At 31.9% G+C, this 23,542-nt stretch overlaps 1 protein-coding gene across 4 annotated transcripts in view; it reads right to left on the minus strand.

The window, feature by feature from the left end:
* Positions 1–23,542, minus strand: part of LOC130900954 (breast cancer anti-estrogen resistance protein 3 homolog) — a 71,420-nt gene that overhangs the window by 19,993 nt on the left and 27,885 nt on the right. For 3 of the 4 annotated variants that reach the window (XM_057811975.1, XM_057811973.1, XM_057811974.1), the window contains 2 exons: positions 22,089–22,367; positions 21,018–21,093 (listed from right to left, as the gene is read on the minus strand). In XM_057811975.1, the coding sequence (XP_057667958.1) occupies positions 21,018–21,093; positions 22,089–22,367 (355 nt within the window). Of the gene's footprint in view, positions 1–7,325; positions 7,640–21,017; positions 21,094–22,088; positions 22,368–23,542 lie in introns of those variants that run through there. The other variant, XM_057811976.1, reaches the window with a different exon arrangement.

The following is a 23,542-nucleotide window of genomic DNA, read 5'->3' on the forward strand; positions in this document are numbered from 1 at the left end:
GAACTGCTCCAAATGTCCAACCAAATTTGACAAACTTATATTCTAATCCAGCAATCTCACAAGCTTTTGCGAAAATAATATGGTTTTAGCGAGATGAACAACCATCCCATTACCAAATCAATGTACGGTAGTATCTGTTTCAAATTTTCGATATCGGTGGACAGGAACGCGCGGACCGATATAACGGTCAGCACGATCTCCTGATATAACACCATTAGATATTTCTGAAACAGTTTACAATGAATGTTGGAAATTGTACATGATTTATCTCTACAGTTTCCTGAAGATTCCAAAAAATAAATAGGATTTGTATTTCAAATTGGGGTCACATGACACACTCTATATAATTTTTTTTTCGAAAAAATGCGCATTCAAAAATATAAATTGACGTGTTTACGCCCTCTTTCATTTATTAACGAATTTGTACTTGTTGTCTGTTCCACCGCGTATGTTCTAGACGATGAAAATATAGTGATATTATTCAAATTCCTAGTTGAGTTATCGATATTCCAACAGCCTTACCTCGTGACGCTTTTACTCAATGAAGAGAAGAGCTTAGTCCCTTCGACATATTGCTCATTCATGTGAACAATATTTGCAAAATCCAAATTCATTGTACGCTGAGAATCCGGAGACAAATCATAGACAGACTTAATGCTCTTTTCGAAAGCATTTCATACTCATAAGAGAGAGTGCATCTTAAACAAAGCGAAATTCAAATTATTCGCAAATCTTTGATGACTGCGAATGTTAAATACTACATGAATGCCTCGTTCATTTCTCTCTAAATCGTTAGTTGATACTCTGAATCTCAAAATGCCGTTTAGCGTTCAAGGGCTTAACAACTCACTTCAGACAGCCCTTAATCTTTGTCCTTATCCGATGGATTTACTTGGTCAAATTGATAGTGATAGACATAAAAGGAAATATAAAGTTGACTCATTATACGAGGGGTTATAAAAAAGGTAACAAATCGAATAATATAGACAGAAAAGTGACTTTTTTACGTAATCAATCTATACAGGCAGATAAAACTTGTTTAATCCGTTTTAGCAAGTGATATTCCTTTTCAAAGAGCCAGGTCTTCCCATCACTATGCGGGAGAAGCTTTTCTCAGTCAGTGGGTACCAAATCTGGTCTTTGTTTTTTAACTCAAACCGTTACAACAACTTCTACGATGGTTTGGAATATGTCCGACCTTTTCAATCAGACGATCAAGCATATTCTTCTTAAATAAAGATCTGCATCGACAGTCTGGTCAAGCTCCATGCGAACGATCAGTATAATAGTACATGAATCACAGGATTCATTCAGGAATCACATTGGTGATACACAGTTTCGTATCCTGTGATTAAACAAACACTTGCCATCAGAATGGTAAGGTTGTCGTGTGGCTTTGTTTGTCACTCTCTGTCTTGTTGAGTGTCGAAAAAACAATCAAAGTTGTCTGCTCATTGCTTATTCGCAAATAAATTTCCATTATTTTCAACTGTGAACTTCAGTTGTTAACATACACTTTGTCCTAAATAATCGAATCATATCATTTTTTTCCTCTTGATCTGTATGGAAACTTTCAACGTATCTAAGTAGCTGCCTCCACTATAATATGGAAACCCATTTCTCCAAAAATGTTGCGACCTTTTATCTGATCATCAACCGTACTTAAAAGTATTTGTTTTTTAATTAAAATTGAAATAAAATCAGTTTAACAATTTTAATTTCAGATATTTCTTTCGAAAAACTAATAAAATGAAAAACTACAATCTGACATATATACCCACAGGATATCTCAACAAAAAATGGATGCATTTTGTTATCTTCTTAGCACACAGTCTTTTTGTTATAATATTAGTAAGTTTTGAAAATTATAAATTGAATTTTTAAATTGTAGACACCCACTATTATTGCTAAATGGACAAGTTGTTCGTGTAACTTTTTGGAATACATTTTCATTAATTCAGGATGTATGTAAGATTCGCGTGTTATCTAGCTATAATATTCATTTTGCAATAAGTACGCAGAGGAAGTGACACATAAAAAGACACCTTGATTCTTGGTAAAAGATCTAGACATATAGATATTAGTATAAGAGGACATTGGCGTACATAAAAGTTATTCCAAATAATTTTTCATGTATACGTATGTATATACGTACTAAAGCCACGTACAGTATTTCAGTATGAATTGCCTCGTGAATTGGGCTAAAATTTTTTTTGCATTTAATATTATAGTACACTGATGCAGATATAGTGACAAGAACAAAAAACTTGATTTGTAGAAAAGTAGAAAAGGCGATCAATGGGATTTATAGCTTTAAAAAGCGGAGCCGTTAAAAATCTCGATACAATATTGAATCAAATAAAACTAGTATTAACCGAAAGTATTGCCTAAATTTCAATGTAGATGGCTATGTAGATGACTTTTAAATGAACCAACAGTATCAATATTTCAACATAACACTCTTCTTTAAATGATTTTTTCATCTTCGGATAACTCTTTATTATTTAAATATACTGATAATGCTATGTGCACCAGTCTACAACCACCGCTCGAGTGAGTACTGTATTCGTTTTTCAAAAAGTTTATGAATTTTATGTTTTACTAAAAATTTCATGCAATGTGGGTACCGAAATTGCATACAGTTCATGGGGACAGCTTTTACATTTCTGCCTAAAACAGACACGATGATTCGTAACTGGAAAAGAGACTAAGTCTTTACGTCAATTGCAAGAAACAGTCAATGAAGTCATTGCCAAATATTGGCAAACCTCATAACCAGGGTCTGTGCACTGGAATAGGAGAAGTTCAGGATGATTTTCAACGCCATCTCTGTGACTGGCTCACATCTAAAAGCTTACTTTTTGGTGTTTTATTTTTGAACGTTTGTTAATCTGGATTCTGAAACTAAGTTGCCATAATGTATCGAGAAACAACCTAAGATTATTGAATGAACAACGTCCATCTTGCAAAGGTGTTTGATATTGTTTGTTTATTAGATATTTGCGTTTTTGTGCATTTAACAGTTATCATTTGTTGCGAATTGTGCTGTCTTGTTTACATACTCAATATGAGTAAACGAGTAAAGGCCTGCAGTGTACCAGGATGCACGAATAAGCAAGCGAAAAGGTGAGAGTAATATTTACTATTTATCAACATAAAAAGGATTGGAGGATTTAACATACATTTCCTCAATATTTTGTTCAGATCATAAAGATTATGTAAATATGTTTGTAAATATTAGTTTTAACATATACATCTTCCATTACATAGGTATAATTAATAAAATTTTGGAAGGCAAAGATCAACAATATAAAGACTTTGATGTTGTGATGAATTTGGATAATGTTAAATATAAGGAAAGCTGCAAGAAAGACAACGGTAAGCATTAATTATCCATGGTTATAAAATCAGTTTTTTATATACCATTGTATGCACCATGTACAAACAGAAACATTTTTTAAACACGCCAACATCTCACTGTTGACAGTCCTAAGCCTGATAAAATGTGTAGGAAAATTTTTTGTTTGTGGATATAGTTATAAAATGTCAAAACAAAATAAAAATTATAATAATCATCCGGTGTTTCAATATTCCATCTACCTATATCTTATATCAACCATTTAATTGTGAAATTTAGATGGTTGGACCTGGTTGTCACATAAATTGTATATGAAACAAAAATATTTTACACAATACTTCATTTAAACAGCATTTTAATTTCAGGTATTTATATTTTCTTGTAAACAACAATATTTGAATTTGAAATGTTAGCAAAATGAAAGTATTTTGCATAATACTTTTGTTTCATTCACAATTTGATGCGACAACTAGCTTTGAGCATTTAAAATTACTCGAGTTATTTTCAAATTTCCCGGAAATTGTGAATTTGGCGCAAGCCAATTTTCAATCGTCCGCGCATCTACATCGTTAGCATGGATATGAACCTTAGATCAAATCTTTGATTATAGAAATCTTTTTTTCTTGTTTAAGGATCAAATGAATAACTGGTTCGGAACCAGTCGGAGAGATGTCACTAGGATCGAACTACTCCATAACCTCAGACTGTTTAATTAAGCAAAGTGTACATTCTGATTGATTCTCTCCAACTTAGTGTCTCTATGTAAATGTAAAACTTAAGAAAGCAGTTCAAAACAAGTACAAAGTAAAGTTGGAGATCAAAATTTTGCACGATTATGCTTGATTTCATACGTCAAACTCCTTAATTCATTTACGTTCGAGGTTTCCCCCATAGTCCTGATTTTGCTTCTAGTAACTCTCCGATGGGTGCCGGGGAACACTAGATGGAGGGAAATGAAATAGTGTACAGACTTACAAAGGTAGTTGCTGAATGAATGAATGAACTAATAAAGAAAAGACTAAAAAAAGAGGTAGATAGGAAAACAATCAGTTACTGTAACAGTCTAAATGGACTGAGACAGTCACTCTTGTGAAAACTACAAACATAGAAGATCTATTGCGTGTACCAACCTTAGTAAGAATAATCTAAGAATATTAAATGAAGTCTTGTCGAAATGCTGCTACCTCATTGAATACCTGATGATGCTAGGTTAAGTAGAAGATACAACGTACAAATTCTCGTACGCAGAAGACGTTATAAACACTGGGCATTCCCTAGTGTCATAGCAAGAAAAGGGGACACAATAGAACCTGAGTCAAAGTACACCCATATATACATACTTGAATTTAGTGATTTTGACTCATTTTTAAGAAGTGCGAAGGAATATCGGAGGGAGTTTCCTAATCGCGTGGTTTCTTGAAAGACAGGCTCAAGAAACAGGAAAATTTTATAGTGTTAATCGAGAACGTCCTGTTCTAATGAATGTGCGAGAACATTTATTTTGGATACCGTTGACGATATATTGGCACTAAAATTCTATCTAGACAGAGTGGCATATCAAGATTATCTGTACACCTGGAGTTAAGGGTCGTGAAGAAATTATTTTTCAAAATTTTGGGGCTACATATAACTCCTCAAGGATGCAACTTGGTATAAAAGTAAATTATAGTTCTTCCAATATAAATTGCACAATATAAAAACCCTTGCCTACAATTTTGTTAGATCTACCACAGGCGTAGATACCTCATTTTATGAATTTATTATTTTTATAAATACTTTTAAAACTATCTTATATCTTATGAGAGAAAGTATTCGTTAAAATGCACTTGATTGTAGTCCTACTTGGAACTTAGATAAAAATCATTATCATACCTCGTTAACTTGCTATAACTGAATATTCAACTATAAAACGTAAATAGTCGAGTAAAATGTACCTGCCTGTAAGGGAGTTTGGTTCAAACAGGGTACCAGACGTGAACTGAGTCTCTTTTGTAGATCATTCGTTTTTTTTTCTGGAAAACGAAATTTCAAAGCAAAACCATAAACGAAAATAAATTATTTGCAAATAAAACAGTGGCCCAAACAGTAATTTTTACAAATGTCAACCCAACCGAAATTCATTACATTGTGACTGTCAAACCATGTTTCAACTAGATAAATTGGATTTATTAGAACTTAGGTAGTCTTTTATCAGACGTAATCGAACGATCCTTGACGATTTGGGTGTTTATTCAGTTTTTTGTGTTTAAAACCACATGCTGACAAATCCTGACGCATGTATGACACTATATTACTTCTAATGTCGCAGCCCTGTTCTCCTTATATAAACAATAAATTGTCCTACGTATAAAATCTTGAGTAGCTTGTCAACTGATTTCAGTTTTTCTTTACATGATTTTCGATTATGTGAATGATCCACAGCAACCCCCTTTCGTGAATACTTGATGAAATGAAAATTTAGTTACTCTAGTTAATTCGCCAATTCTTATTGTGATTGCATTATCAAATTATTGAATATTTTCCTTTTTTAAACATTCGATTAAATTTAAAATACTTTCTGTGTTTGTATATCTAAATTTTTATTATCAAATTTATATCTGTCTTTATTTTCACTACACTGTGCAATGTCTTTGTCTACATTCGCCCATGGTCTAAAGCTGCTTATCACAGACTTTTTGGTTGAAATATTTCGATGAAATTGTGTATATTGGCCTTCCGACAACTTCGGCCAATAGAAATGTATTTATGATTACTATTCGATGTTTTCATTGCTAAACAGCGAGGATGAGGAGTCCACGTGGACTGACGGTTTGTTAGATGTTTACCGAATTCAATACGGGGAGTAAACATTATTTTTCATTTCCAAATTTGGCATGAGCGCCGTGCGTATTTATGAAATATTGATTGTTCCTTGCATAACTGTCTTCTGGAATTGATATTGGAAGAACTATACCCCCAATCATCAAATTTTGATTTCCTCTATACGTCCCTGTTCTGAGTCGGTTTGATGCGGGAGAATAATAAAAGATTTATGTTTGTTTTGAACTTTTTTTGTATTTTTAAAAAAATTAATTTAAACAATAAAACACAATACATAACAAAAACTAGATAAAGAAAATCTTGTCTTATAACATTTTTCCCAATCATATCAAAAGGAGAGTTTGTCAACATTGCATAATATCATTAACTCTATTGTAGATGGTGCAATTGATATATAAACTTCGCTTGCTTTGATGAAGTATGTACAAGTATAATATACTAATGTAGCTATAAACTATGATAAATATTTGCTTTTGGAATATTTCACATTATGACTAATTATGATTAATTACCAAGTTTTATATTTCCGCAAGTATGACTTTAACCTATAATAATGTTTATTATTGGTAACAACGTTGCCAAGTTTTATGATTTGTTAAACATTTAATTAATATAAAATAGTTAGAGAATCAATAGGTGCTTTACACGCGTCAAAAACATTTTAATTACTAAAGATAAGTTTTATGTCAGCAAGAATATATTTGAAAACCTTTATTGTAAATGTCAGTTAGTTCTCAATCCCTACATTGTTCAATTTAAATTTTTTTACTTCGAATGAACAAAAAATATTAAATGGTAAAAAAGTCCAAAACAATAAAAATTTGATTATGAAAATTTTTGTTTATATATATAAATATATATATTTATAAAAAGTTACTACAGTAAATAAAGATTACTTTTCATACTAGAGAATCATTGGTTCATATACATAAGACAATAATTATATTTTTAGTATCATATTTACCTCAATTTTCTATTTGAAAAATGAAAATGTTTCCCTACATTAATCCAAACGAAAAAAGACACAGTACTCTTCTATAGTCACTATACTATTACTACTACTACTATCATCATTCATAAAAAATCCACTTAAAACTTCAATCAGTCACAAAGAATAATTAAAGGCATACTTATGTCAACAACTCACCACATCTAGAATGGTCTTTTTATGTTTCCCATTTCACTTCATTAATTTAAACCCATTTACAAGTCATGGTGGTTCTCTGGAGCGGCAGATGTTCTATCTTCAGATTTTTATAGCACTCAGTTTATCTAACAGTCGACACAATTTAGTTACGTGCACTTAACTTGTTTGGTGTTGCGTGAAATCACTAAGTTACAAAATTTCGGAAATATCGCATTAGGCAGCAGCATGACAGTGATGGTTTTCGATATTTTCGTTGCAAGAAAACTTCAGGCACGGATATCTTTGATATCTCGGTGAATATACCACTATTTGATTTTGACACACCCCCACTATGGGTCTTTTAATCTAACCCCTCGATTATTGATTTTACCCTAACTCGCGGGGTAGGTTCTTGCGCCGGTATACGCAGACGCTTTCGCGAAATTAAAGGCAGATGCGGCTCTAGCTTAGCTACTAGAGATTCACGAAAAATTGAAGTGATACTAATTTGAGTAGAACGCAGTCGATTGAATTGGTCTATGTACTATTAAATTTGTCAAAAATAAATTTCTATCAATACTAGTTACATTCAAAATTATTCCATAATGTACCGACTAATTTATGTTAAAAAGTTGTCGAGGTTTGGGAGGAGTAAAAAATAACACAAGGCTATACTTGGTATACTCGGTTAAACATCATAATCACGTTAGTTTAGCGTTAGCAATATCGTATAATCCATTTATCCAGGTCTCAGATGCTGTTTTACCAATAATTGGTTGATTTTCAATACGGCTTTTTGAATTGGATTTATGAATTAAACGGAGGGTTTTATATTGAGGGATCTATTTTTAGGAGATGCGGGCTTAGCTGGAGAGGGGAAAGATGTATAGTAAGAAAATAATTTATTTATTTAATTTTCATTTAAAAGTTTCCACAGATTTTGAAAGCTGTAAGTGTTATTTGTCAAAATCCAAAAACTACTAGACCTGACTCACTTAAACATAGAAATATAATTTTTCACTGGAGCTGCATGTGTCCAAAAATTTCGAAAATATGAAATAATTAAAAAATGGTGAATTTTCGGCATACTATGCCTCATATAACGTTATATTAAAATTTCGCGTAGATTCAAAAAATTTAATAGAAACTATAGCATTCCGTTTAAAACAACGATGTTTGGGACTACTTCCGGTATAACTGGAAGTTTCAGAGAACTGAAATTATTGTAGCTGAAACGAGCATTTCGGAAAACCCATGCAAGCAAATTTTCAGATCACTAGTCCCAGTACTTTCCCATACATATATCGATTCAGCTCGTCGTGAAGGACGATGGCGTACCATTTGACGTCATTAATGTTTGATTTAGCCAAAGTAATCTTCAATATCATATTATAAAATAATAGAACAACTATTATCAGAAGTTCAAGGTATCCCAAATCACTATTATGGACATGACTTGTCTAAATTAAATAGATTAAACGAGATTGCACTTCTACTCAAACTATTCATTTTCGCAAAAAATATCTCAAGAACTAACCTTAATAGAAGTTGATCTAATTTTTCATGTAGAATTCAAAAATGTTCTTTTCAAGTAGCGGAACGAATCTATTTTCTAGTTAGGTTATGTTCATCTTAGCTTAGATTAGGTAAATTAGGCTAGATTTACTTTAGACATTATGTTAGGTTTTCTTTATCGTATGTTAGGTTATCTAAATTGACCGAAAACTTAGGAAAATATATTTTTTATTAAATGCGTTAAGTTTCTATAAACAAAAGCATTGGCGTTTAGTTTATTCCACAAATCCAGTTCAACAGTCAATCATCGACGACATCTAGTTATGTTACCTCAAAATTGCTTAATTAGTATCTTTTTATCAAGGTTTTAAGTCGGCTGATACGGAAGTATTTTTACCAAAATATATTTTTGAGGGTAAATCGTAGATTTGCTTTTTTTTGTGTAATTTCATTATAATTGTGATATATGTAAATTAATCTAATGAATTATCTAAAGACTCTGAATATATGTATTAATTGAAAACAAGGATTAAACATTTTGCATTTTGAAATTTAACTCAATAGTTTCAAGGAGGGTCGAGCCGATCCTGTCAAAAATTCGACTTTATAGAGGAAAGGTAAAATCGCCATATATTATTTGTTACTGTCTTTTTTTTATTTTTTCAATATATTGGTTGTGAGAAATGCTTGAAATAGTTGTGAGATGAGTTCAAATAAAAAGAGAAGATTTGAGATTATGACATGTGATACATCTTTTCATACCGCAGGTCTTTGGAAGATTCTTTGCCAAAGGCGGAACATGCATAACAAATTAGAGAGACAGCTGATGAATAATAAATTTGAGTAGATTCTTCGAGTTGATTACTAAAAATTCTGTTACCTTATAAAATAAAGAAAAGAAAATAAGAATACAAACGAGAAGTGGGTTGCCTATATCTTTATGTCTCATGTAAATAAAATCGATTACTTTCATTCATAAAATTGAGTTGATATTTGAATAGAAAATTATTTCGATAACTTGAATTTTTTATAAAATATATTGAATAAAAACGAACATAATTATCTAGCTCTAAATATATTTTACAGTTTAATTATTAGTTTCGAAGAAACGATATGTGGGTTGTCTACATCTCTTACGAGTTTTTAGTATTTCATGTTAACTATGGTAAATAACCACAATTTGTCAATGTAGTTTTGCTATGTTGCTGGTGTAGATAAAGGTATGAATGTAGCAATTGTAGAGGAATTGATGTATACAGAGTTAAAAAGTTTGAGACCATTTTTGACTCAAGTGGTTCATTTATGTAAACTTCAACGACTTTCATTGTACAAATTAATAAGTAACCTAGCAGAAATTTACTCTGTTGCTAATGTGGCGCCACCCTTATGCAACACATTTCGGTAGACATTTTTACATATATACAGATTGTTCTCCTCACCTCTACTGTTCATAGTTTTTACAAGTTTTAAGAAGAAACTATAACTAATGATATATGGATAGATTTTATAACTTCAAGTGATTGTAATATATTCGAATAAGATGTTTTTAGCATGTTTTCATTTATATATTAAATTAAATCTTGATTCTGGTTTAACCGACGCCTCTGGTGGTTGTTATTAGTGGTGATGAATTCACTACTTCACCTTGACAGCAGACCCGGAGTAGCCCATTCAGTTTATTATAAATGATCAACGAGATATTTTTTATGCTCAGTGTTAATTTCATCAAAAATTTTGTCAAGAATGTTCGTCATGTTATGGTAATTTCAAAATTATATTACATTTGACAATATGCAATTAAAATTCATATCTTAATTATTTACTACTATTGCATGATATATTTATCATTTTCGGTTGGCAAATCTATTTATTATTGACATTAACGTACAATAATTAGGAGAAGAAAATATAAAGTATATTAATGCGAAAAAATATAAACATACTTATGAAAAAATGGGTATTGCTATCTGTGTAGTATTTCAAAGCAATGAGGCATCATCAGGACAAAATCTATCGTTAGAGATTTATAACAAGCAAATTTTGGAGTACTGTGAATGAAAATAGGTTAGTTGTTATTAGATGTTATCGATATGTATCTATAAAGACAATGTTTTGGCTAGGCTATGAACTCATCATCGAGGTAAGTTATTAATTTTTAAATTGTTTAATAGGATTTCTGCGCTTCATTGTATGTAAACATGATAATTAACTTTGATACAAGTCAAATAAATGGCAAATTCACGGATATCCAATATTATATAAAAATGACTTATGCGATGACTCAAAAACGTGTTATATATAAATAGATAACGCCAATTGGATTTAGTTAATAGTAGAACATCACGAATAAAACCAAAAAGGACACGAATCCAACCAGCAATCACTTCATAAATTAACTTCCGTTTCGCTTTATGTAATTAATATGGAGTGAATCGAGACAACCTTGCCTGACTCTTCGTAATAAATTCTGCAAAAGCCAATTAAGCATATAATTAAGAAAATCGAGTATATAAATTTCTACATCCTCCTAGTTATTATAAGCCCCGCTCGGATTTGCTTCGATTTTGAACGACGCGGTAGCGAAACCTGATTATAATAAGGGCAGCAGATTCCGCATAAGCAATAAAAAATTAATGGGAGAAGAGTTATTACAGTAATTATCATGAAAATATGACGAGGTCCAATATGTTAATGAATTTAACTTAATTCTAAGTAAATGCTTATTCTCGAAATTTCGTCAGTGACAGCGATTAAGAAAAGTTTAACGTTTCAATAAAGGTGACGATCGTTATGATTCCGATAATGTTCATATCTATTCAAGAACGGCAATCCCATCCTATTGTGTATATCACTCCAAATCAAGTTTCTTCATGTCATGTCGAATTCAATGATAGTACTAAGGCGAGGAAGACAAAGCAAAAATACCACGTTATTACTTTCCAAGTGCAGATGGAATGATGTCTGGACCGTGATGAAGATAAGCTCTATAAATCCGTTTTTCCAATTCCTTATATAAGGCATTTCTGCGTAGATACCAGCGCCCTAATAGTAAAATTTGAGACAAGCCAGTACAGTGAGTTTGTACTAAACATATTTTTATTAATTAGTCTGTTGTTCGTTGGTGCATTAAAACGCAGTAAAACAACTGGACTTCAAGAGTGCAGATGGATTTCTTTACGAATGGAGCCTTCCAGAAATGTCATGCAGTCAATTGCTATAATTATATTACTAGTCAAGGTACTTTTAAGTTATTTTTGTTTTTCTTGAATAAGTTTACGTTCTCAACTTTAAAATAAATTCCTTGCCAAGTTTGGTTCCTAAATAAATTTTTTTATCTATAAGTAAATATTATTTATTTTTATCATGAATAACGGTGAGTTATAATGTGAGATGCATTTCAAGAAATAACTCAAATTTCATGGAGTCGAACGAGAACTGAAAAACTAAAAGCATAGACCAAGAATTGAATAATAAATTAGAAGCATCCTTTCCACTTTAAAAATAGTAAAATATTTGTTATTTGTATACGACGGACCGATTTTGTTTATTAGAGTTATGTTCTAATGAATCGACTAAGACTAACATATTTTCATCTTTACATTTAAGGTTAATTTATAAATTTTTACGCTGGCGCATTCGTTCTCGTCAATATAAATTAAACAGATTAGGGTGATTTATAAACACGAACGTCCACGCTCTCGTTCGAACCTTTAGCTTACGTGAAGTCGAACGTAACGACAACGCGGACGCGGACGTACATAAATCCACCTTTAGTCTGGTTTAGAGACATCCCGTCTTATATTTGAAGGTGGGGGATGCAACCCCCCCTTGTTATATCATTCGTAAATGAGCTAACCGTGTAGCATTTCTGTTGTCAGAGGGCGTATCGCGAATAGACAATCCGATTTCACAGTTTAGTAAGACCACACTAAACTTAACTCCATAAAAACTTCGAGGATATTCTATAACTGTTTAATCATATAGGACAAGTATAAGTTACAAGGAAAAGAAGAATAATATAACCAAGTGAACAATTTACCTACTTACACTGTTGTTGTTGGTGTTTATTAAAAAGTCATAATGGACCGTTTATATGAAATTGGGAGAATTGGGTTTTCTTACCAACAATATTGAGAAATTTTAAAGCCTTTTTGTAGTCGAAATCTATACAGTCTCCAATTTAAAGGCTCCCATACACTACGGGTAAACACGACAATCAAATTGCCGCTTTAAACGCACATTCACTGTCGGAAAAGAACGTCTGCATTTGTGTGTTTCACGATGAACCGCAAGGACATAATTGCACTCTAGTGACAAAAAACAGTGTACAAATAAAATTAGAGTTGTTTAAATTGATTGGACTAATAAGCGATTTTTGTTGCACCTACAACTAAAATATAATTACATTTATTCTTATAATGGCTTTCTCTTGGCATGTCTTGATTTGTAAGGAATAGCAAATACTTGAAGTGTGGTGTGTAAATATCATCCGACCCTCCTCCAGATTTGTGTGATGTTTATACTTTTTTTATCTCTTTTCTAAAAGATCCTCTTAGTGAATCAATCTTTTTTTGAAAATTATTTTTTAAAGCTTCTGGATCTATTTCTCGCAACTTGTTGATCATAATTTCATACGCTTTGTGTTTTTTTATTCTGTCGGAATAATCTGAAGATTTTATTTTCCATAAACTTTTCCACATTTTTGTATCGGCCATTTTGCAGAACGACTATGTTTTTTCACGACGTATTTGAATGAATACCACATACACTAGCAGATTTGCTCGAACACGTTAGCCTGTAAAATCTCAGGCCATGTCAGAGATGAAGAACGTCGGTTAACATCATCGTGATTGGCCCATTTTGTACGCGCAATTTTAACTGTTCCGTTAAGATTGTCGTGTTTACCCGTAGTGTATGAAGGCCTTAACACCAGAAAGACTACATCCATTGTTGTTAGTAAGTGCACAATCTCATGAGCAGAACTTTGCTCAACAATTTAGAAAGAGATACAAAAAAGGAACAAATGCCAAATAAAAATTAGTACAATATGATAGAAATTAAGTCAATTTAATAAGCTTGTATGTGTGAAAAATATTCTGTATGGATATAGAACATACAGAAGGAAAATACTTGGCTAATATTTATATTATGTCGCGGGTGGAATCATCGACACTATCAAAAGATACCCTCTTAATAGATATGGGACAAATGGAGAAATAAAGAATACTACGATTACCGAAGTCTGTATATTTTTCCTTGCCACGAGATATGATGTTGTATTTGATCATCCAGGATGTCTGGTGAAAAAATCATTAAATTTCTTTAGTTTCTTATTTCTTAGACTTTTTGATATATAACTGCATATAAATGTTCTTGATTTTAGGTCTCTTAATTATTAAAAAAACTAATTTTAAAACCGGAGAGACCTAAAATCAAGAACATTTAGATGCAGTAATAATTATATAGAAATCAGTAAATGGTATCTTTAATAAATCTAACCTTAACCCAAATCTTACAAGATCTACTATGAAATGGTAAAAAAGTTTAACCAAACTTGTAGAAAAATTGAGAATCTCATAAAAATGTGAATAAAAAAGCCCTTAAAAATCAAAGTTAATAAAATCTTGCTAGCAATTTTCGAAATAATTTCAGACTTTCATATTTAAACTTCACTCTGTATATCTGCATATCTTGTTATCTTTTATTTTGAGAATTAAATGAATAGGATACAAATAAAGGAATTCAAATGTATCCAAGCCTGTATGCCTTTAAATTAATTGAGTTCAACTGTTTCTATATTAAACTGCCTTCGTCGTTGAATAAAAAATTATAATGGTTTCCTATTGAATCGAACTTTTTATGAGGATGCCATTTGCCGATAAATAATATTCTCTCCAGTGTAAAACCAGCAGGAACTCATCCGTAAATTATTATGCGTATGTGGTATGATAAAGCGACTACGTCATTTATCGCCCAAGGAAAATATGTTAATTAGGTGTAATATGCAGAATGGGCAGCGTTATTATTATTATGTCCTTTTGAAGTAGACGTAATGATGAAAACATAAGTGCAAAAGGAGTAGAACGTTTATTATTATTAGTGCAGTGTTCAAGCGTTAAAAACAGTTCATTTAAATTAACAATTATAGTACGAAAACTAGAACGAACAAAAGGATATTTAAAAAATTTTTCATCATTATCAAGAATGGAATTTTTAATACTTCTGTAAAGATTTCTATAAGAATCTTCAAATTACCTAGCTCGACAAGGCATCGTCATTGCAATAATGCGCAAGAGATACTTTCCAATAAATGTTCATTGTTTTTAGTCGAATTTTTCAAGGAAAAATTAGACTATTAGATTTGGTTCAAAATTAGCATACATGGCTTTTTGGGCGGCGGATTGATGTTATTAGAGTTTGGTTGAAAACAAATGAATATTTCGAGGGGTCTCAGTGCAAAGACCTTTGCTCACCTCTGCAGGTCAAACGAAAAGCGACTGAAAAATGAAATGTCACATGTAGGTTGAATTAGTTGCGAGATGATTTCCTGTCTAAGGTCGAAACTTTCCATCTCCACCCCTCTCCATTTTATGGTCATTTTTGTTATATTTTCTTATTTTTTGGCTAGTAAAAGTTTAACTAGAGGGTTCGAACTTCGCATGCAAGTAGGGGTGATGTTGAAGAATTGTCTTTCTCAAGTTCAAAGTTTTCTTCTTCAGTTCTTTTAGCACAAAACGCCCGAAATCATTTTGATCGTTGTAACTGTTGAACTGGACCACCTCCAATTTAATGAATAATAAGAGTGTGATCGTTGCTAGGGTGATTTTTTTTACTTCCCATTTTCGAAATTTGTTTTCATTATGATAATTTTTTCTTTGTTGTCAATTGGAATTGAACAAGAGGGTTCGAGACCACCGGGTCTATTGAAATTATGAATTTTCATTTGAGAGAGAGAAATTGTGAAATGAAAATTTATTGAGGAATAGCAAATTTTCCATATAAAGAAATAAGATTGAGAATTGATATCATTTCCAAGAAATTCATTTTATGGAAAGATTTGTTTGTGTATTAGTTAAATTCTTCATTCGACGAAAAATTCGACTTTCGTGATGGAGCTCTGCTGCTCACGGCTTTTTAAATACAGGTTCTTGTGGTTTACCGGCGCATACTGTTTGTGTAATACAAACTTGAGATTTCCGACTCAAGTTCCTTTTTTATTTTCAATATAGACTTTTCGTAATCGGAAAATCTTGTATTTACCGATGTCATCCTATCCAATTCTTTAGATTGATCCAAGTAGGTAGATCATAATCAGGTTTTGTTATTTAGATCCTTCCTGAATGTTTGTAGTATGACGCAAACCTGGCCGCTATTTTACAGAGTTTATCATTTAGTCTCCCTAGGATTTTAATCAGACTTGATTCTTCCCATAGTTGATGGGAACTAGACACTTTCGACAATAGTCGTCTGAAATGACTTAGAAATCACTTTTTATTATCTTTTTCACCAAATGAAATTAATTGGAGTCAACGTGTACATTTCTCTACAGCTTCATCTGACACCTAGCGTTTGAAGTTTAAAATGATTAAAAGAAGTACAATGAATGAAAATATGCCTCCGAGATGCTATCGATTTAGGAACAAATAATTCACCAGATCCCAAATTGCATTGAATTAGTTATCAATAAATTTGTCCCGAAAAACGACAGACCATTTTCTATATCTGTCTCTATAAAGACAATGCTTTGGCGACGCCGAGTACTCATCATCAGGGTGAGTTTTCTCATTTTTTAAATAATATTCTTTAATTTGCTGAGGCAGATTCACGGTTTTGTGGCGCAAATAAAAAAGCCTTAGGTCTGGCGCCCAATTTTTTGACCTTACGTTGTGTACCCCAAAAATATTAAGTCGCTGCTACAGCTAGAAATTTTCCTTTACTATGTTTATATTGTAAATTATAGGACAATTTTTTTATAAACTTTAAAATAAATATCATTAGGAAGCGTCTAAAAACCACGTGGTCATATTATAGTACTGTTGTGACCCCTACCTCCCTGACCGTTGCTACGTGGTTTTGTTTCACTATATTCTACGTTTTCTATTACATATTTATTAAGAAAATATGAAGATTTCGTTATTTTTTAAACAATGTATTCATGATATAGATAGTTCAAAAACTAGGGAATGTGGAGCTGGTACCACATCCTCATCGTTGCTAGGCTTCTGTGCTATATTTACTATGGAAAGATGCATGGAATTGATCATATCAAACATTTTGATGGTTAAGCAGCTACTGAAGCTTTGGAGTCCCTTGTAATAAACTCAAATATAACATAGACAGAAGAAAACGTAATGTAATTGAGAAGAATAATGGAAAATCTTTTATGTGGGTCCTGGTCATACAGGGATTAGAGAAAATATGAAAAAAGTGAAACACTCGACCGAAATTGAGAATCATCAATTAAATTACAGTTTTTCTATTATGTGGTAAAATGTCATTGTAAGCAGAAGTTTTGGGAAACCTAAATAGTATATATCTAAAAAGGTTCTTCCTAAATTCGATACTGCTGGATGAAAGAATAATTGGTTCTCATCAAAAACAAACTATAATTACAGAATGTGCCTCATGGAAATATGTTTAGCAGAATATGAGGAGTGTAGATTCTGTAGGAAGGAGAATATTCTCGAAATTACCTAGCTCGGCAAGTTATTGCCATTGCAAGCATCTGCAAGAGATGAATTCCAATAAATGTTCATTGTTTTTAAATTCATTTAGTGCTAATGAAGAACTATTATGACCTATTATGACTATATTAATAAAAGAACAAAAATTCTACTGGGAACGATGAATTACCATTATTTTTGATGAAGAAAATGTCTTAGGCCGGGTTTCTTCACTTCCTAATAAAATCCCTATTCACTATTATTTACCGAATAACCAAAAATTCGGTGTCTGTATCTTCTAATAACGTAAATCTCCGAGTAAATCGAGTTATTTGCCAAATAAGTTAATAGGCAGTCACAAGTGTCAATTAATAGACTAGCTACATAAAAACGGCTCGAAACGGTTCACAAGATCAGAGCCTGAAAGTTGTAAGTTAAACCCTAGTACATCATTAAATGGCTACTCTGCCGGTGTGAAACGTTAGCGTATGAAAATGCCAGCCGGTTTTCCACGTTGTAAGACTTGAGAAAAAAATCGAAACGGTTTCCACGTAAAAAGTGTTTAGAAATGTTCTTGAGGTAAAGCAGGGGCAGAGGTTTAGGCAGAGACGATTGAAAAGTCTCGGAAATTCCCCCCGAAAAATCGATACGGTTTCCGCGCCCAACTTTTTTCCCAACCTTCTTTAGCTTTTAACTTTTAACTTAACAATTTAAAAAAAATTCTGACGTTACTGTTAAAACTCGCTGAGAAACTCGAATTTTTTAACCATATACTATTTGGAAAAAATGCGAATCATTCCAAATTGCGTTTTCCGATCTGACTGACGAATCGATGAATAGACCAAAGGTTTTTGATGTACAGGAAGACTTTGTATGTCCAATGTATTCGCAAAAGAAATGTGTAAGAAAAGTAAATGAGGCCAGATTAGCAATATTTAATAGAAAGTACGATTTCAATGATACAGATGAAAGCTTCAAGAAATTTGATTCGACAACCATTGATTCTACAATGTTACCGCCATGTTAAAGAGAACTGTACCAACACTTCTTACGGTCTCATTTCATGAGTAATGCCGATCTTATAATTACAAACAAAAAATTACACCGGAACAATGTGGTTGGAAGAAAGAAAACTCCACCTTTGAGTTTGTTTGGTTCGAAGGACCCCAGTGGCCGGCGCGTATAAAAGATCTCGTAATAAATGCAATCGCAGAAGACGATGGTATATATTTTCATTATTTGCACTCAGCTTATCGATATATTTTTTTATAATAACATTGTTTTTCTTTATAGACAAAGTGTCCGAACCGTCTGAAACTCTTGATAGTGGTGAAGGAGACGATACTGATATGTTGAAGCTGATGATGGTGTTAGCGATTATGATGATGATGATGATAAGACAGAGACGGATGATGACGATGTGTAATTTCAAAAATCTCGTATTAGTGCATATTAACCTTTATAATAAGTATTGTTTTTTATTAGCAAATGATCAAAGTTCATTTCCCTCTATTCCTGATTATACCTTATTTACGTTATATAGATTATATTACTTTTTATTTTAGTATCGATACTGCAACAAATATTAAAAAAATAAATTTTGGGCATAGTATTTCAATAATGCACACTACAAAATAATATAAAAATAATATATAATCGGGAAGAGAGTTGGATTTTTCAGGGGGGTTTTCCGACACTTTTCAATCGCCTCTGCCAAGGATTTTTTGTACGATTAAACCTCTGCCACTGCTTTACCGCTGTTAGTTGAGACCTTAAGAACATTTCTAAACAATTTTTACGTGGAAACCGTTTCGATTTTTCTCGCAAGTCTTACAACGTGGAAAACCGACTGGCATTTTTATACGCAAACGTTTCACACCGGCAGAGTAGCTATATAATCACTAACAACTTTCAGGCTCTGATCTTGGTAACCGTTTCGAGCCGTTTTTACGTAGCTAGACTCTTGGACTATAAATATTTTAATAGAAACTTAACCTTTAATATACATCAAAAGTGGTTTGTTTGTTTCTCATACCTATATTTGATTAGTTCATTTTTGGAAATATTCGTCATACAAATAATTGAATATACGGATGTTTTTCAAGATCTAGAAGATTTGTTTGAGGAGATACAGAAAATTTCAGAATAAGCTCATTCCGTTCGTCGTAAAATTGATCATTACAATTTTTGGTAATTATCTAGATTAGGTTGCACCCCTCCGATTTCGTTAAAATTTTAGTATGTTATAAAGAAAATAACCTAACCTACATACTTCTCTACAAAATGAAATACAATCACAAGCACGGGTTGCTGTTATCGAAAACTCTTAGGTTAGGTTAGATTTCAATGATTAATTTAAATATTACAATCACTGAAAAATCATTACAATTATTTGATTCTTTAAACGCACAAAAGTACCGGAAGGGATGATTTCCGCGCCCTATATATATATATATATATATATATATATATATATATATATATATATATATATATATATATTCTTGTTCAGCGTAATTTTAACTAAAATTTTAACGAAATCGGAGGGGTGTAACCTAATCTAGATAATTACCTAATTTTTTGTCCGATTATAAAATTTTTTGACCGTTTTCTTTTTCCTTTCCTATCAATTATTTTCAATATAATCTATAATTTTCAGACCAACATATATTTCTCCAACTAGCGACTACTTCAACATTAACCTTAACAATACGTGCAAATATAATTACGCACAGGTCGTTGTCATAAACACAAATCATAGGAAACCGCTTATTTCTTTCCTTCTTTGCTATATAGGCATCTTTCGTAGTGTTACCAACAGTAGACTATTTGTTAAATACATAATAAAGTGACAAATACTTATTAGTTAGTTCGGATTCTAACCAACTAGGGTGAAGAAACGGTAAACATTTATTCGACAATTAAAAGTTCCTACTAAAGTTATGTGGCTAATAATTATTTGCCACTTTATTAGAACGTGGAGAAACCGGCCCTCAGTAGCATTTCTTAACCTCTGAATTTGTTTAGTAGAAGTTAAGTAGTTTCAGCACATATACTTTTAATAGGGTATGATTGGAATGTATGAAAAATGTTTTGATATAAAATTTAAATCAAAATAATGTTTTTTTGTGTAAGCAGCTCTAGACTTGTTGGAAATATTCTCTATAAATTTTCTACTAGAGGGACTAAAATCCATAAATAAAAAACATGATTATTTCACGTTTTTTATTTCAAATAATTTCAATCATTATTGTTTTCTTGTAATTACACACCTGAAGTATAAAAAGGTGTTTGGTGAGAAAGATTAACAATTGTGGATGAGGTCGTTTAATATGGTTAAATATTTTATAGAAATCTGCTGAAAATGTTGAATATAACATAGTTGATTTCATATTTTGTATTAATCTACTCCAAACTAGAGGAACTTTATGTTAATAATTTAAGGCACCTTTGCGATCAATTTATACTCAATAGAAATATATAATTAAAATTTTTTGAAAACTTTTTTTAAGAAGAAGAAATCACTTTTACTTACAAGGTATCGTCACGTTTCAATTTGCTTCTACTATCGACTGCAACGCTGTGGCGGATAGGCGAAACGATGATATTTTCTGAAATAGTTTATAAATATACATCAGAATGATATAATTGAACAAAATATATATATTTTTCTATAATTGTTTATATTCACACTGAAATTATGATCTTTAGTAAATAATCTTTCATCAGTACCACAATATTTCCAATACTTTTTGCTAATTAAATGTGATGGATCCAGTTACAACTACATTCTAAGTTTCAGCTTTGACGTGCCGCCAAATACTATACGAAAATCACTCACTGGTATTGTTCGTGTCAGGGTATTGAGGCATATTGTTCCTACGATATTGCATGCGAAACTGAAAACAGCATTTTCCGAGAGTGAAAGATCGTCGAATCCCTGTTACTTTTCACTGGTGTTAGTCCGCAAAAAGAACAGTACAGACTGCTTATATTCCTTCATTTACTTCATTCGTCAATAAGAGGTGGATGGAATTATGTCAAAATGCATCAGTTCAACTTCTCCTCTAACCCTAATTCAGTAAACAGTTTTCTGTATACATCAGCAATAACTGATTCAGTATTATCGCCAGTACTGATATGAGCAAATGGTATTGGTATTGTACCTGTAGGTCATATTTTCCAAGAAAACATTGTGTGACAGCCATTAAACTCCAGATTTACCTCTATGTTAAATATCTAAAAACATTTTTGTTGTAAGATATTCGGGACCTAACCTAAACCGGACTTTTATGCCAAAGTAGGTGAGAACAGAAAGGGGAAAACTCATACTTCAGAAGAGCATTTGAAATTACCACAGATAAGCCCAAAAGGTCATTCTAAAATCTTTTGAGTAAAGAAATAAATAAGGAGTCCAGCATTGAAAGAAAATTGTACGATGCAAGTTAGGAGGTGAACTGAGAGGGGGAACACATCACCTAAATACATATGGTTCAAAACCACTACCGGCTGGTGGTGAACCGAATTATACGATGTAAATTACGTGAGTTTGTTGTATTAACTAACTTTCTTGAAAAAATGCTTCTCGAATATAATGATTACTCACCATGATATTTAGCTCGTAGATATGTCAAACTACTGATTATCCTCGCTCTGTGCGATGATTTTTTCACTCCCAACTCCTTGATATCCTGCTCAGACATCTCCAGCAGATCTTCCACTCCCTGATAAGTCTTGAACAATTCTTGGTATTCCTCGAGTTCGAGTTCTCGCAACCAAACGGATACATCTTTGTGTTTTTTAGCTGGCTGGAAGGCGTTTTCTTTTCTTAAACGAGATTTATTTGAACGTAAAGGAAGGGAGCCAAATTTGCTCCAGGTTAGATCTGAAAATTAACAATGATTTTAACTATATTAATTTGAATTATAGGATTGAATAATTATGATTTATTCATATATTGGAACAAGTATCTATTGTAAAAATTTGTTTCTGTTATAATTTAGCCAAAGCACAAAAAGACATATTTTACGTGTCAGTCCTACAACTTTACATTTCACTAATGTTTGTTTGGAATAATAGATTTTAAGCCATTTTAAAGTTAAAAACGGAACGGTCAAGTCCCAAAAGACCCCAAAAGTAGATGAAAATGTACTTTTATTGATATTAGCGAAAAACTTAAAATCTCATAAAAGTTCGCGCAAAGGATTTCAATAGATGGGGTACAAATGAAACTAGTGATGAGTAAATACAAGACCATGTTATTCTTGGACTTGTATATGTCGTGTTGGTCTTGCATCCTAATGAATTGTCTTGGACTTCCAGGTTCAGTCTTGGTCGTGGTCTTGCACCAAGATTCTTGCAAGTTTTGTACTTTTTAGGTACATTTTTATGACAAAATTTGAATATTAATATTTTTTTAAGTGATGCAAAGTGAACAACTTTAGTCTCTGAAGAGGATAACTTGGTTATCGAAACGCGCGTCAGACAGTGTAATTGTTGGTGTAGTGGTAGTGTAAACAGTGTGTTCAGTATGAAAAAAGAATTGTGAAATAAGGAATGTTGTGTTGTTTGGTATAAATATTATGAATAGTTTCTACAGATATAAAGTGTTCAAATTTGAAGAAGATGCAACTGTCTTTTATAGGTTTTTTCTGAAATTAATTATATAATTATTGGCCACTTTTTCATAAGTTTTAAAAATTATTTTCAGGGTAAGATAGTGATTTGAAAGAAGAAAAAGGAAAAATCTACTCTTAAAAATAATCAGTTTAGAACTTGGTAAACAGTTTTCAAACCGGGGCCTGAAATCCATAAACAAAATCTTTTGTGGATACCACTTTTGTTAAAAAAAATTATACAGTGTAGGACAAAACAAGGATGATTTTTGAACTAACATTTTTACAAATAATGTTTTTGGTTTTATAATTGTAAAAAATGAGGAAAGATCAATTTTTTATAATGAATTATAAATTTGTTGTTAATTCATTATCAAAGTAGAATACATGAAGCAAATAAATACAACGTTTTCTATTGAACCATTTTTTTCTCGTATAGTTTTCA

Source organism: Diorhabda carinulata, chromosome X, assembly GCF_026250575.1.
Source record: "Diorhabda carinulata isolate Delta chromosome X, icDioCari1.1, whole genome shotgun sequence".
NCBI lineage: Eukaryota > Metazoa > Arthropoda > Insecta > Coleoptera > Chrysomelidae > Diorhabda > Diorhabda carinulata.